The 15,252-nt window shown below is 35.0% G+C and overlaps 1 protein-coding gene across 1 annotated transcript in view; it reads left to right on the forward strand.

Moving 5' to 3' along the window:
• The first annotated feature begins 2,973 nt into the window (after nucleotides 1-2,973).
• Nucleotides 2,974-15,252, forward strand: part of EMB1211 (MORN (Membrane Occupation and Recognition Nexus) repeat-containing protein) — a 79,385-nt gene continuing 67,106 nt past the window's right edge. The window contains exons 1-2 of the mRNA XM_089802122.1: nucleotides 2,974-4,393; nucleotides 5,553-5,624. Of these exons, the coding sequence (XP_089658248.1) occupies nucleotides 3,480-4,393; nucleotides 5,553-5,624 (986 nt within the window). The 5' untranslated portion in view covers nucleotides 2,974-3,479. The remainder of the gene's footprint in view (nucleotides 4,394-5,552; nucleotides 5,625-15,252) is intronic.

The raw sequence follows: 15,252 nt of genomic DNA on the forward strand, positions 1-15,252 counted from the left end.
GACTATCTTCTCTCACCATGATCTCCCAAAGCTATTAAACTTTACCTTTAAGGACCTGATGCTCTGATACCAATTGTTAGAAACAATAGTCCGCCAAGATAATTGAGAGGGAGGGGGCGGGGGGGAATTAATTATCCAACAATTAAAACATTTATCTTCTTTAAACAAACTTAACCATTCAATCAAAGTAAACAACAACCATGATAAAATGCACATAGACAATTACACTAGGTATGTTGACTAGGGAAACCCTTGATCAGAGGGAAAACCCTGGCGGGAATGATTCTCACAAGATGATGTACTAATATAAATATTGCTTGTTAGAGGATGGGCCTTGTTAGGAGTCTATTACAACATTTAGTACAATGAGCCCCTGTTAGGAGACTTTGACTCCTCGTTAGGAGATTTCAACCCTGTTAGGAGTTGTGCCAACCCTATAAGGAGTTGTAGTACAAAGTATGCAAGATGAGCCCACTGCCTAAACATGCAATTTCAACTACAAGAAGAGCTCACTGCTCAAACAAGTAATTTACTATTGTCTTCCTCTTTCCTTTATCCTATCAACCAGACCAATCACTGTTAGACCTTGTAGACTAGGTCACAAACCTCAGATCCAAATATCAAACCTCAGATCACTTAACAAAACCTCGACAATGAAGTTTCTTTCACTTCCACACTACTCTGCTCGCTTTGCATTCCACATTCTTTGTTGCTTATCATCAATATAATTCATGTATTCTAAGATAAAGGAAAATGTCCTTCCTTTATACCAAGTCCTCAAATCAATTCCCCGAGTCAGCTATTAGACCTTCTCAATAAATTATTATAGGACCACATTGAGAACACGTTACACTTAGCAATAACATTGCTCTTCCACCTTGTAACTTGAATAACTTTCTATACATGCAATTTTATGACGAGCAAACTTAACCACATCATCCTCAGCATGTCTTCTTCATGTCCTCAACCTTGATCCTCAGAATAACAACTCTACTAAGAGATATAACAAGTTTACCAGAACATGCCTCTGTAAACTCTATCTCAGAACAAACATCACCAAAACTTACATAACTTCTTCTAGACTAATCCTTTCTTCTTTTGATGTTAATTGCATATGCCAGATACTCAGAAGTATCTCCCATAACCTCAGATAGTGTAAACACTCAACTAGCCATCCATACCAACTTGATCTTTCTACTGTTCTTCTGTTAGATACCACAAAAAACTGCTATGTTGACATCAATAACAAACTTAGTCACGAATGTAAGATATCATCAGTAACATATCTACAATACTCCCTCATAGGAATATCATCAACATTCATGCTTGCAACAATCTTCTAACAGAAGGGTACTCCCCTTAATAACACAAACACATAACAAAAACAAAGAAATGACAAGGAATTGGAAGAATATAACTTTCGCTTCTTATTATCTCGGAAAGCATGGAATTACAAATTTAAGAGATATAACATGCAAAGCCACATGAGAATTTTCATACAATCTTTTGTAAGCCAAAGTCACTATATACATCCCCATAACTATCCTAGACAACCCTGCAAACCTTTATACATGCAACTTTCCACAACCCAAGAAGATTTTACCAATTTTAACCCTAGACCCTAAAGTCGATCAACCTTAAATTTCTATTATTTATAGTTTCTTACATTAGAGTTGGCCCCAACAACTTTTGGAACTTTGAATTTTTTTTGAAGGAAATTCATTTTCGTCCATTTTAGGTGACACAACATCCGAAGACCAAAACTCATTACTAGTTGCTTTGATTGGCTATTATGACACTATTTTGGAAATACCATGAACTTCTCTACAATACTTGAATTGCACAAGCTCTAGTCAGTTGAGGTTTGACCACTTTCCATAGCCTCTAAAACCTTCAAAATTGAATTAAAAGTTTTTATACCCTGCTACCAATATAATATTTGTAAATCTTTAAAAACAGACTTGATCTTACAATGAAACTTTATTAGTAGATTGCTATATCCAAAGTGAACCTCCAAGGAAGAAATCAAAACATATTGAGCTCAAATGATTTACTTCCTAAAAATAGTAAGCTTCTAAGAATAGTAACTTTGCACTTAGATAACCCTTATTGAAAAAGACAAAAATAAAAATACTTTTTGGGTGATGCAAGATTGCCTTGAAATCTAAGATGCTTTTATATCATTATGCTACAAATAATAATTACCACACTAGCACACACATTCACAACTAAACACTAAGTTAGAGGAAATAAAAGAATGGTCTTGTAACATAGGAAAAACTCAAGAGCATTTCACAAAGTTAAAACAAGTAAATAAAGTTGGTAAGTGTCAAATTCACAATACACATGACATGAAATTAAGCTATTATTTGCACAAAACCTTAGCCATAATCCACATGCCCAATCAAACCATAGCATTTACTCTAGAAATTACCATTAATCACCAACTTAATAATTTCTATAATACTCCATAAAAACAACTTCAATGTTTTCGAAAAGCTTAAAAGCTAAAATTCCATCCAACGACCAATATGCAATTGACTTACTAAAAGAACTACTTAAACATTTTCCAATAGTCCTATATAAAATTAACTTCATTGAAACAATATAAAGAACATTATTTCATGAAGCACTAAAACCTCCTTACAAAATACAACTTATTCTAATTCAAACAAAAACGATTACTCATAATTAAAATCACTCCCCATCAACAATCTGCCATATTTGACCACCATAAACGAGAAACACTAGGTATCAATCGTACCATACCCACCTAATCTCCCATATGCAAAATTACCTCCGAAAAGAGGCCGAGAATCAGCTTTTAAAGAAACAAACATTTCTAATCATCAATTAAATTTTTTTTTTTTATTATCATCTATTATTCCTTTTATGAGAGCAATTTTGAATTTTATTTATTTAATATTATTAATTATTAATGTTAAGGGCAAAACCCAATTAATTGCCTAAAGAAGGTTTGACGTCTTCGAAGCTCTCACAAAACCCACAACCTCGGTAGAGATTTTGTCATATTTTCCTCCGCAAGCCGAGGCTTATCCTCTCTTACTCTTTCAGGGGTTGAAGCTCTCACACCATAACAATGGACGCATTTGCTTGAACACTGTTCTTCTCTAGCTAAATTCAAAGAGAAATCCCTTTTCTTCTGCATAATTAAGGTATTTATATCCTTATTCTTATGTACATTTTATGTTTATCTACATTATCCTGTTCTGTTTTGAAGCTGGGTCGTCGTTGTGCAAAGTGCCTCAAGTTAGTGTTTGTGCACAGACCAACAGTGGGGTAAAAGTCTGTTTATTCTTCTTTATGTAGAGTTTAAAGTGCTATTACATATGAGTTTTTAAAATATACGCGACAAAGTATAGGGCAGGATAATTTATGTTGTAGGAAAAAGCATGCGGGGAATTTGTATTTTGGAAACTCATTTGAGATTTCTTACGAACTTTCCGAGCATCTGAAGAATGGCAAATCCAGACAAGGATGCTGATAAGAAAGTAGAGGGTAATGATAGTGAAGAAGTACAGGATGTTGACGAGGAAGATTCAGAGGATGTTGATAAAGAAGGGGAGGACAGTGACTCTAACTCATTAGACGGAAGACTTAATCCGGCTCCAGGCTTTGAGGAATATAACTTCCCTGAGGATCCGGAGCAATGGACTGCAGAAGACTTGGGAGAAATTTGGATTAATGAAAAAGTATCAGACCCTGAGGATTCATTAGATGACAGTATAGATGACACGGAATCTTCATCCGAAGATACTGATGATATTACAACAGATATCTCAGGTTTTACATCATCAGAAGAAGACGAAGAAGAAGAGGAGGAAGAAGGAGAAGCAAGAGGAGGAAGAGGAAAAGTAGGAGGACGAAGAAAAGAAGCAGAAGAAGATGACGGCGATTGGGAGGATTTAACATCAGATGTTGACATGTCTTACTTATATCCAGGTGACGACTACCCACCAGACCCATGGTTAAAGTTTCAAAAACGCTCTCACCCAGATGGATATAAATGGACAGATTTTAATGAGGGCTTTGGATGGGACCCTGAGATGGCAGGCAGAAAATCAAAGAAGGCAAAGAGGATGGAGATATTTGATGATGATACAGATGATGATATATACGATGATATAGAAGATTATACGGAAGATGATACAGAAGATGATACGGAAGATGAGACAGAAGATGATACAGAAGATGAGATCTTGGACGATGAAGAAGAAGAAGACGAACTTAATTATGTGCCATATCATAGAACGTTTCCTCGTGTTCCACTTAATTGGTATGAAGTTAGCGATGAACATGAAGTGGTGGAGGAACTGGATCGTATTGAAGAAGCTCTAGTATGGCGTAGCTATGTTTTTGATAATGGATGCACGTGAGTTTTTTAAGATGCATCTGATTTCAGTCAAATTTACTTATGTTCTTTTGCTAATGGCTATTTTAGATCATTTTTGTAGATTAAATTGTCCAATTTGTAAACTTTTGTAAGAAAAGAAAAAATCACACATTTGTATTAAAATAACTCAAAATGACATATTATCGAAAACCCAAAAGTGGTAGCAGTAACTTGTATACGCAGTCTTACATATTGGCATAGAATAGTTATGTTTATTTTTAATGAAATGAATGCACTCACAGTCTATAATATACTAATATTCCTGTATAAATAATAATCTATTTGAGGTATCTCATCTCGCATTCCATAGTTTCCACCTAATTTCCCCATTCTTGCACTATCTGTGGGACTTGGGCTTTAGGGAGATACTATTAGTCAAATTTTTAAAAGGGTTTCAGTTTTCATGAAAGTTAACTGTAGCATTCCTACTTATGTTTTATGTTGTGTGCAGGGTTAGGGGGCTTTATCTTCTGTGATGTCAGACAAAATGCATAAATGACAGAGCTTATGCTTTGTGCTTGAGAGTATGCTGCATTTTAATATTGATGTATAATCAAACTAGCCCAAAGAAGCCAGGCCTATAATGGTTCACTGTGACATTTTGTTCTTTTGCTATTCAATCCTTAGCTTATCATTTTTTTAATTTTCTGGATTTTGTTTGGTGCGATTTCTTACTACACCCTCCCTCTTTACTTTGCTTGGTGATTAACAAGTTCTTTTTGCTCTTGAAGTGGACGAGCTTGTATTAGTTATAAAGCTATAGTCTTTGTTGGTAAACATACAAGCTTAGTGATTGCCACCCTTGCTGTCATGTTTGAGTGTTATAAATAATTACAGTGTTTGTTTGAGCTGAACACTTTTTGTTTGATGTTTGCAATTACTGACAAAAATGTTTATTTTGTATCCATAAGCACAAAGACAGCACAGGTAAATTATTTCAACATTAAATGAACTGCTTTGCAATTTGGATTTATTTCCTGTGCATTACTGTCTGATCGGATGATTTCTGTACATTATAAAGAGTAATTTGGCTGCCTTTAAAATACTCTGTTTTCAATTTCAAATTTTTTTTGGAAGATCAAATTTGAACCTGCTTCTGGTGGTTGTTTTCAATACTGTTTCCTCTATGTTGGACCAGGTATGAAGGGACCATTTGGGATGATCTTGCTCAAGGAAGAGGTGTATTTACCACTCCTTTGGAACTTTGCAGGTTTGTTAAAATCTTAAACTTTCAATGGCCTAATGTCAATAGACGAGGAGATGAAATACACTGTTGACAATATTTAATGAATTGAATTGTTTTGCATACACAGTATAATTTTATAATTTTTTCTCCAATATACAACTCAAAACAAATTATATATAATGCTTGGAAGGAATGATTGATGGAACTTAAATATTATGTTTGATCAGATACATATTTGTTTAAGTTGTATCCTTTGCCAGAAATGATAAAAATGAAACATAATAGACAAATGGAATGGGCGAGTTAGGGAGTTGCATGATTTTTAATAGATTCATCAATCTTACATGTTAATGGCTGAAAAATTGCAAAAATAACATGGTGGACTTGGAATTTGTTTCAACATGAGAAAGGACAAGGCAGCTAGCAACTAGCGAACACTGAAAAAACATGTTTGTCTCGAAGACATTTAAGAAATGAAAAAAAAACACCTGTAATTAGAAATATACATTCTCAGTATTAATCTGTTTTGGTGTTAGAAACACGAGCCAGTATGATTGCAGCTAGAGAGTTTAATATTTATGTTTAAGTTCTGGATTATGCTTTCATAGATTTTAACAATTGTTTAACAAAGTACAAGCACCGGAGAGTTCTGTTTGTTTTGAAATATATAAATGTTTGACATAATGTCTAACTATGCTTATAAGGAATAAAGGAATATCACGATTATAACTTCTAAAATCTGCAAATATAGACATACTTTGTTTTTGAAATTAAATACTTAAATGAAATGCTTTTCCAACTAAGAAAGAAATAAAACTTATAAGACATGGGGTTGCAGAGTGTCCTTGGTGATTTGGTTGCAGCTATCCAGAAATGGGAAAAGGTATCACTAAGGTGTTTATCCACCCAACGATGGATCATGCTTGATCCCCCTTGCCCACTTCAACTCCTGAAGTAGACCCGACCCTCCGCAAGGGATGGTGAATGATTGTGACAAGAATCTGGGATCTGTGTGAGATGACCTACAATTTTAGTTGGTTGTACCTGTTAGCTCATCTGCCAACTCAGTGGAGCACCTGACTACAAATGCATCCAGTGATTTTTATTCTGACTAACATCTAGCAGGGTACCTTTGTTCAAGTTTTTGTCTCAGAATATTGAGTCAGCTTCTCACTTTCTCTCTTGCACATAGTTTAAATATCACTTATTTGGACTAAGTCCTTGAAGGAGTTTTATGCTAGACCTTCTAAGTTTGGCTCAATTTTCTTTATCAACTAACTTGAGTAAGTCTGTCTAATTTGTTTGGAGTCCTACAGACCTGATCTCAGTTTAGTTTGTATGAGAGTAGTAATTAGTACAATCTCGGTTGACTAAGTAATGTTTTCTGTTGCAAATATGTAAGAGATTTAAGGGGCATCATATCTCCTCTAGACTGGACATCAGGGTGATTTCCAAATCCTTAATTTATTCAGTTTTATTTTGAACTAGAACTCTAAGTTGGTCTTACACTCCTAGTTTTATACTGTGTATATTCTTATTCATTAATATCCTAAAGTTAAGCTTTGGCTCAATTCTCTTTATCAATTTACTTGAGTAAGTCTGTCTAATTTGTTCCGAGTCCTACAGACCCGGTATCAGTTTAGTTTATATGAGAGTAGTAATTATTGTATTCTTGGTTAACTAGGTAATGTTTTCTGTTGCAAATATATAAGAGACTTAAAGGGCATCATATCTCTTCTAGACTGGACATCTTGGTGATTTCCGAATCCTTAATTTATTCAGTTTTATTTTGAACTAGAACTTTAAGTTGGTCTTACACTCCCAGTTTTATACTGTGTATATTCTCATTCCCTAATATCCTAAAGTTAAGCTTTGGCTCAATTCTCTTTATCAATTTACTTGAGTAAGTCTGTCTAATTTGTTCCGAGTCGTACAGACCTGGTCTCAGTTTAGTTTATATGAGAGTAGTAATTATTGTAATCTCGGCTGACTAGGTAATGTTTTCTGTTGCAAATATATAAGAGACTTAAAGGGCATCATATCTCTTCTAGACTGGACATCTTGGTGATTTCTGGATTCTTAATTTATTCAGTTATATTTTGAACTAGAACCCTAAGTTGGTCTTACACTCCTAGTTTTATACTATGTGTATATTCTCATTCACTAATATCCTAAAGTTAAGCTTCTTGAATACTCAGTTTGCAACAGGGACTAACTGAGAGTGAGTTCTATATGCAGTGATAGCGAGCATTATTCGATTGGAAGCTCCGTGAATTTAATCTGCTAGTTAGGATTAAATCTGCTATGATAGGATGATGGTCTTTCCTTCATTTTTTTTTGCCATGATTTGGACTATTGCTTGCTAAAGACGAAGGATTCAATTTCTTTTGATTATACAATGACAAATTGTTCTCTCAAATTGGACTGAGAACCAATTTTTTAGTGTATCTAAAGGAGTAAAAGGAGTTCTACTTCCTATGTTAACTGTCTTGTCTTTTGTTAAAATATTATTTGTTGCATAGTACGGTATTCCTTATCGAAGAAACAATATTTTCTTTTCCCCAAAGTAATTACCATAATTACCATTGTCTCCTGCTCAATCTACCTTACAGATACAGAATGATACAATGGTGTAATAACGGTATTCTTTTTGCAAGCTACGAAGCTGTAAGAAAATAAACTCAATCTGAGTGGTTTCTGTTAAAGGAAAACTAAAAGAAAGAGGTCCAGGTAACAAGATTATTGCAATTTAGGTTCCTACCGTCAGCTGGGTAAGGCCATGATAAATCCCCATGATTAAGAACAACTGTGACTTGAAAGGAATCGACCGATGGCAAACTAGAATCAAAGGTCTTGTCACCCTTAAGACTAAGGAAGAGAAGATATCGTTAGTACCTGCAGTGATTTAGACTTTCAAGAAGTTTGCTATGATGAGTATCCACGCAAGTCTATGTCCCAGCTACAACTCCCTTGTTATTTGTTGTGTCCTTTCCTTTGCTATCTTAGGAGCTGCAAGAATATCCTCCTACATTTTTTATCACCACAGACTGTTAAGCCTCCATGAATTATTATTCTCTCAGAGTGACAGACTGGATTAAGAACGCATGCACTTAATGTTTTTTTAAACGTTTTTCTCCAAGAAGGTAGCTCAAATCTCTCGAAACATTCTCATCACCTTCTTATCACCTACCCTATCTCTTCAAGGCGGATCAAATAAAAGATCTCAGCTGTAGGATGTGTGAGGTGGTCCTGAAGATCTGCCACCTGTCCATTGTGCATATAGTACATGGCGTTTCAAAACTTAGCAATTCAAACATAATTACCCCTACTAAGGCCAGCGATTCAATTAAATAATTCTTTCATGCTTATGGTGTCCTGCCAGCTTAGAAGACCCATAGTTGATAATAATTATAATGTAATATTGAGAGGCACGATTCCAAAAAGGAAATGGAAGTCAACTCAACTAGAATCTCCATTTTAACAATCAATGTGTTAAGGTTCATGAAATTAATATTCTAATTGCTCTTAACACCTAAATATGCATGAAGGCTTCCTTGTGGACAAGAAGATTTAATAAGATGAGTATATAAATGTAGTAAGGATCTTACTAAAAGCTTTGAAAAGATTTCCTTTAATAATAATTTTCTAATTTCTTAATTTACTATTAAAATTTGTTTAGTAATGAAGTGAAATGAGACCCATGAGAGAACATAAGGGGTGGAGGCTTTGTTAAAAGAATATAATGTCAAAAGTGATTGCCCGATCTTGAATGTGACAAGGCTTGGTAAGGAAGCGAAAGGTTTCGAACAAGGAGTTTCAAGTTTGCTAGGAAGGGGCATTGTTCAACAATCCTAGGACCTAATAACGTTAGGCACCTAGGTTCACTATTTCCATGATGTCTAGTCTTACTACCTGCAGTTTGTCTTTGTTCTTAACCATTCAACATCCCCGTTTCTGGGTGATACCTTCTCCACTTCCTCATGGCCACCATACTCCTGCGTCCAATTCCAGAATTGGTAGTTAGAGTAATACAATTAAACAAATCAAATATTACTTGACATTTATCAAAACTTATGCTATCCAATAGAAATGGTTTCCGATAAGCATTAAACCATTAGATCAAAGAAAGTTCATTAATATCCTTAATTACAATAAGAATACATCAAAACGTAATTATATCATGCAAGATTCATTAAGCAATGATCTTGAAACTAGAAACCGGAACTTGCTTAGGGCACAACTTGTGAAACTGTGGTTTAGTCCAAGGAAAACCATTTAGGGCACACTTGCAAAACCACTGCATAAAATAAAATTGAAATCATTTAGGGCAGAAAAACCATTGTTTAAGAAATTGAAAACCACCTAGGGCATATTTTCAAAATCACTGTTTAATGCAAAGGCAAACCGTGTCATAAAATATAGTAGTTCTAAAAACGGGTGTGACACCTATAATAAATAAGTTTCACTACTACTTGGCATTTTGAACTGCATTACCACTCATAATGTTATAGCAAATTGATGTTATTGTATTACATAGAGTAACAAAAGTTCCTTATATAGATTTACAAAGATGATGTTTCTAAAAAGAACAGACATTAACATTAGACAAAATAGGAGACTTTCCTAAACACGCTAAAGACGATTAGATGACCGTTAAGGAAACATTCTATTATCCTAATAACCTCCCTTAGTGGTCATCATCCAACTACCCTGTAGAAGACCACATCTCTTGTGGTTGTAAATTCTTCAAAATGTTCAACTACTACTGAGACCCTCCTTGGATCTACAAAACGTTAATGACCAAGATGCCATACAATCTGATGTTGAAATAAAGGTAGTACTCCACATAGCCAAATGCACCGAGATGAAACGAAAACCATGGTTTTGAGAAAAATTTGCTAACCCTTTTGTAGATTAGCTCTATGCCCCAAAACAAACTACAAGATGATTCACCAAGAACTTTTGCACATGAGCATTATGACCCAAAACAAACTACAAGAAGCCACAATTTTTAAGGAGAAACATCAGATTAAGTAGACACAATTTTTTAGGTGAAAAATCGATCAAATCGAAGACAATATTTGAGACATGGACCAAAGAATTCAAAACTTCATTTTTGAGAAAATAAAAAATTAGTAAAACCCAATAGATAAATTTTTGAGGAAAGCATTATTTAAACCCAACATATAATTTTTGAGGAAAAAAATATTAAAATTCGATAAATAACTTTTGAGGAAAAAAATATTAAAACCTAACAGATAATTTTATTTAAGGAGTAAAAGTAGAAAAGCCTATTAAGGGAAAAAAATCATAAGAACCCATCATACATTTTTTTAAGGGAAAAAAGTCATAAGAATCCATCAGCAATTTTTTAAGGGAAAAAATCATTAAAATCCATCAGGGAAACCTTAATGCTATTAGAATATTTTTATATTACTTTAATGGTCAACTATGCAATATTTGTAAACATTTGTAGATAAGTTCGTTTGTTAAGTTTCTTATTTCAATACTTTCTATTCTTGTAACCTTGTAAGTTCTTTATAATGATCTATTGGATCATTTGTTAGTAAAATCAAATGATTTACCAATTATTTCTGAGTAATATGGTATCAAAGCTTGCAAGATAAAAAATAATCTTTTCTAAAAATATTTTGATTTTTCATAAATTTTAAGATTTTAGAAAAAAACTTTTTATTGGGCCGATTTTGCAGAGCTGTTTTTTTTCAAACCGACCAGTTTTTGTGGATGCCATTTTTGAGTTGTAATTTGCAACTCACGTTCGTTTTCTCTCTACAAATAACATGAGCTTTCTTTGCAAATTGTACATGTTCTTTGCAACCTACATCGTTCTTTTTATGGTACTCCGTAATGTTTATTTATCTGCTACTGAGTGTTGTTCTTTGGTTTGCTATTTAGTGTTGTTTTTTGGGTTTGAATCACAACCATTTTCGGGCTCACATTTGTCTCAAACAAATATTTTATTTGAGAAGTTTCTCCACCTCCTAAGCACCACGATTTCTTCTACAACTCATGCAGCTTTGTGACTCGCATAGGTTTGCAACTCACAAATTATTTTCTTTCTGCTAGTTTTTTTTTGCATCTAACGGCCTTTTCCATCTTTTTTGACAAATTTGTGAGCTTGTATGGTTGTTTCTCTGCAACCAATTGTTGTTTTCTGCCATTTTTTGAAGTTTTTTGCAAACAAGTATGGTTTCTTTTGAACTCTCTTTTCGAGTACTAGATTTATAATCTAATTGCAAATTCTTGGTGGGTTTTTCGAAACCTCAACTAGATCGTTGTTAGAATTTTGTGGATGCCTCAAGTTTTGCTCCTCAAATTCCTCACCAGCCAAAATTTTATTCTAATTTTAGATTCTTTCTGAATTTTTAAAAATCTCTTTTGGGTCTTTGTCATATTGTTTTTGGTTAGCCATATTTTTTGCTCGAAATTCGTGCTACTTAATTATTTTTTGGAGTCAATACCTACATTTGCTTCTATGTTCTACATTGGATTCGTGTTTCAAAGTTTGTGCTATCGCGTCTTCTTTATTCTCGTTTTTTGTGCATTGGGAAACGTGCAAGATTGTTTCATTGGCCAACTTAATGTTGGAGGGCAATCAAAATTCAACGACAAAAATTATAACACCTAGAAGCAAATGCATATTAACAACCTTTGAATATTTTGGCCTTGATATGATTGTTTTGGGAATAGAAACTCACCCTACCACAATCCAAGTAGTCTAGGTCAAGTTTGATGATCGAAATTGAGAAGTTTTTATGCTTCTTAAGCTCTTTGTCACAGATGATTAGTTGTCTCAGATTTCTTCTAGCAAGTCTACATTAGACATCTGATAGCATATAAAGGAGTTGCATGTGACATTTGACAAGAGCCGAGCATTCTTTCTGAAGAGCCAATTGTTCTCCATCATGATGGATGAATGCATGTCTTTATAGGAACATCTTACAAAGGTTAAGGACATTCGAGGTTAGTTTGAAGTTGTTGGTCAGAAAATGGAGGAAGAAGGTATGATAGTCATCACCTTGAAGAGTCTACCTAAATCTTATAAGCAATTTATAGGGTCTCTCAACATTAGTTTGACTATTGTTGATCTCAAATTTCCAGAGTTGTTACCCCAGGTTCATTGGGAACAACAGTTTGGTAACAATGCTACCTTGTTCTCCTTAGAGCGAGCCTTTGCAGCTAAATCCTTTCATAAGGATAAAGGCAAATCTCAACAATCTCAGTTATCTCAGCAAAAGGGCCCAAGAAGTCATAAAATAGTTTGGAGAAGAAGGTTTAGTGTAAGTATTGTCACAAATATGCCCATTTTCTCAAGGATTACCGCAATCGGTTGGCTTCCAAACAATAGAAGCAGGGATTACCGCAATCGGTTGGCTTCCAAACAATAGAAGTAGGGAGGGTCTTAGCCAAAAGCTAATGTTGTTGAATGCGCAAAGTAGAAAGAGTCTGCCTTTTATGCTTTAATGGCTAAAAGACTTACATACCATGAAAACAAAATCCTGCTTGGTATATAGATTGTGGTGCTTCTTGGCATTTTACTCACAAACGTGATTGGTTCATATAATTTTCTCGCTTTACTAATTCAGTTATATTTGAAGGAGTTGAAGAGTATATTGCTGTCGGCAAAGCAACATTTAGATACAGTTTTGTGGGAGGAATCTCATTTTCCTCAATGTATACCATGTTCCTGACATGAAACATAACCTATTCTCAATGAGTCAGGTCATGCAACATTCTCCTCAGCTTGATGTGGTTTTCAATACACACAAGTGCTCAATTATTGATTGCGCGACAGACATTGCTGTAGCTTTTGGCATTGAGGATCATGGTCTATAGAGACTTGCGGACACAAATGATTCTTGTGAGCATGCCTTCACAATAAAACCATCTTCTATCAACACTCTTTGGCATCAACAATATGGTCACCTAAACATTCACTATCTTGCTCAACTTATTTTGGATGATTTAGTACATGGCCTACTTGAATTTCAAACTCAAAACCAACAAGATTGTGGAGCTTGGCAAGCTGGATAGCAACGCAAGATGTTTTTCAAGGATGACAACTTGTGGCAAGCCTCTAAGGTACTACAATTGGTCCATGATGATTTGTGTGGTCCAATGAATCCTGTTATTGGGTGCAAGTATTTTTAACTTTTTGTTGATGATTTCAGTCGTTAAATGTGGGTGTAATTTTTTAGACCAAATAAGATGTGTTTACAGTATTTTAGAATTTAAGGCCTTAGTAGAAAGGAATTTGGTTGTTCTATTATATCTCTTAGCTCTGACAATGAGGGGGGGGATGATGCAGAGAATCTAGGGTTCTAGTACTTATCTTCTCTTAGTTAGAGCTTGGCCCTTTGAGCCATCCAATGGTCCCTTCCTTCTATGTCCTCTCCACCAACCTTGATCTCCAAGACCCTTAGTTCAACTTGCCTCCTAGGTATAGTTGGGTTGATGTAAGAACAAAAACCAACTTGTTTAGGAACTAGTCCTACTAGCCCTTGCTTACCTTGCTCCTTCCCCTAGAACTCCAAACCCTTGCTTAGGATCTTTCCCACACACATATTAGGTCCTTACTAGGGTATTTGTTCCTATCCCTTTTAGTCCTTTCAAACACTTCTGGTCATGTTAGCAATCACTTTGCTATCGCTACCCACAAGTAGAGCTAATTAGGCCTAATTTGAATTAGGTTTGTTTTCGCTGTTTTGGTCAAATGCTGCCAATTCTTCCACACAATCCTATGGAAGACCATATGCTTCTTAAAGCTATTCCCTAGCACTTCAAGAATCCCAAATTACAGAGCTTCAAGTCAACCACAAGCCTAATTGCTCTAAGGCCTTAGTTCCTAGGCTATCTTTTAGGCCTCTGGACCAGTCACAACAAAAAGCATCCAATAGGCCTTCAAACTTCATAACAATTCCTGCAACCATTCAATCCTCTAAGATTCACTAGGGCTCTCAACCATTCCATTGAGTTGGTCATTTTAGATCATGGGTGCACTCTCCAAGCACATCTTCTCGCTGTCTTGGCTCACCTTCTCCAAGTAGTCAGCCTAGGGTATCACTCCAAAATTAGGAGGTCAGTTGCAAGAACAAAAAAGGAAACAAAATCACTACGTACAAGTCCTAACCTACCGTTCCACAGGATTTCATGCATTTTCAACCATGGATGATTAGGTTAGGGCCATTTTAGTTTCTGCAACTTTGCAAATGGAAGTTGTAGACACGGTCTCCTAAAATGTAGTATAAATTCTCAATCCCTCCACTTGGAACCAAACTTGAATATGCAAAAGAAAGCTCAAACAAAACTCTATATTGTCATGAAGTCAGATTATGCAATCCAATTTGTACATAGCCCTACAAGAGTGCAAAAACATTGTGAATGCAAGGAAAACTCAGAAAAACCTTTGTACAGTCTGCTCACATGTATGGTCTTTAATTGATCTTCATTCTAACCTCCAAAAATCTTCATCCCATGCTCAAATACTCGAGCATGGGTGGTTACAACCGCCCATTTCTTCATTTGACATGTTCTTGCAAAAATTGCAAAAGTTGCTTGAGTGACTTTTGAGCATTTTTGCAATTTTGAGCATTCTTGCTTTTTGAGTGTTTTAGGCAAGTGGGTGCTCCTA

The sequence above is a fragment of the Cupressus sempervirens genome, chromosome 9 (genome assembly GCF_028749045.1).
Source record: "Cupressus sempervirens isolate cs-2001-9-10 chromosome 9, ASM2874904v1, whole genome shotgun sequence".
NCBI classification, from domain to species: domain Eukaryota; kingdom Viridiplantae; phylum Streptophyta; class Pinopsida; order Cupressales; family Cupressaceae; genus Cupressus; species Cupressus sempervirens.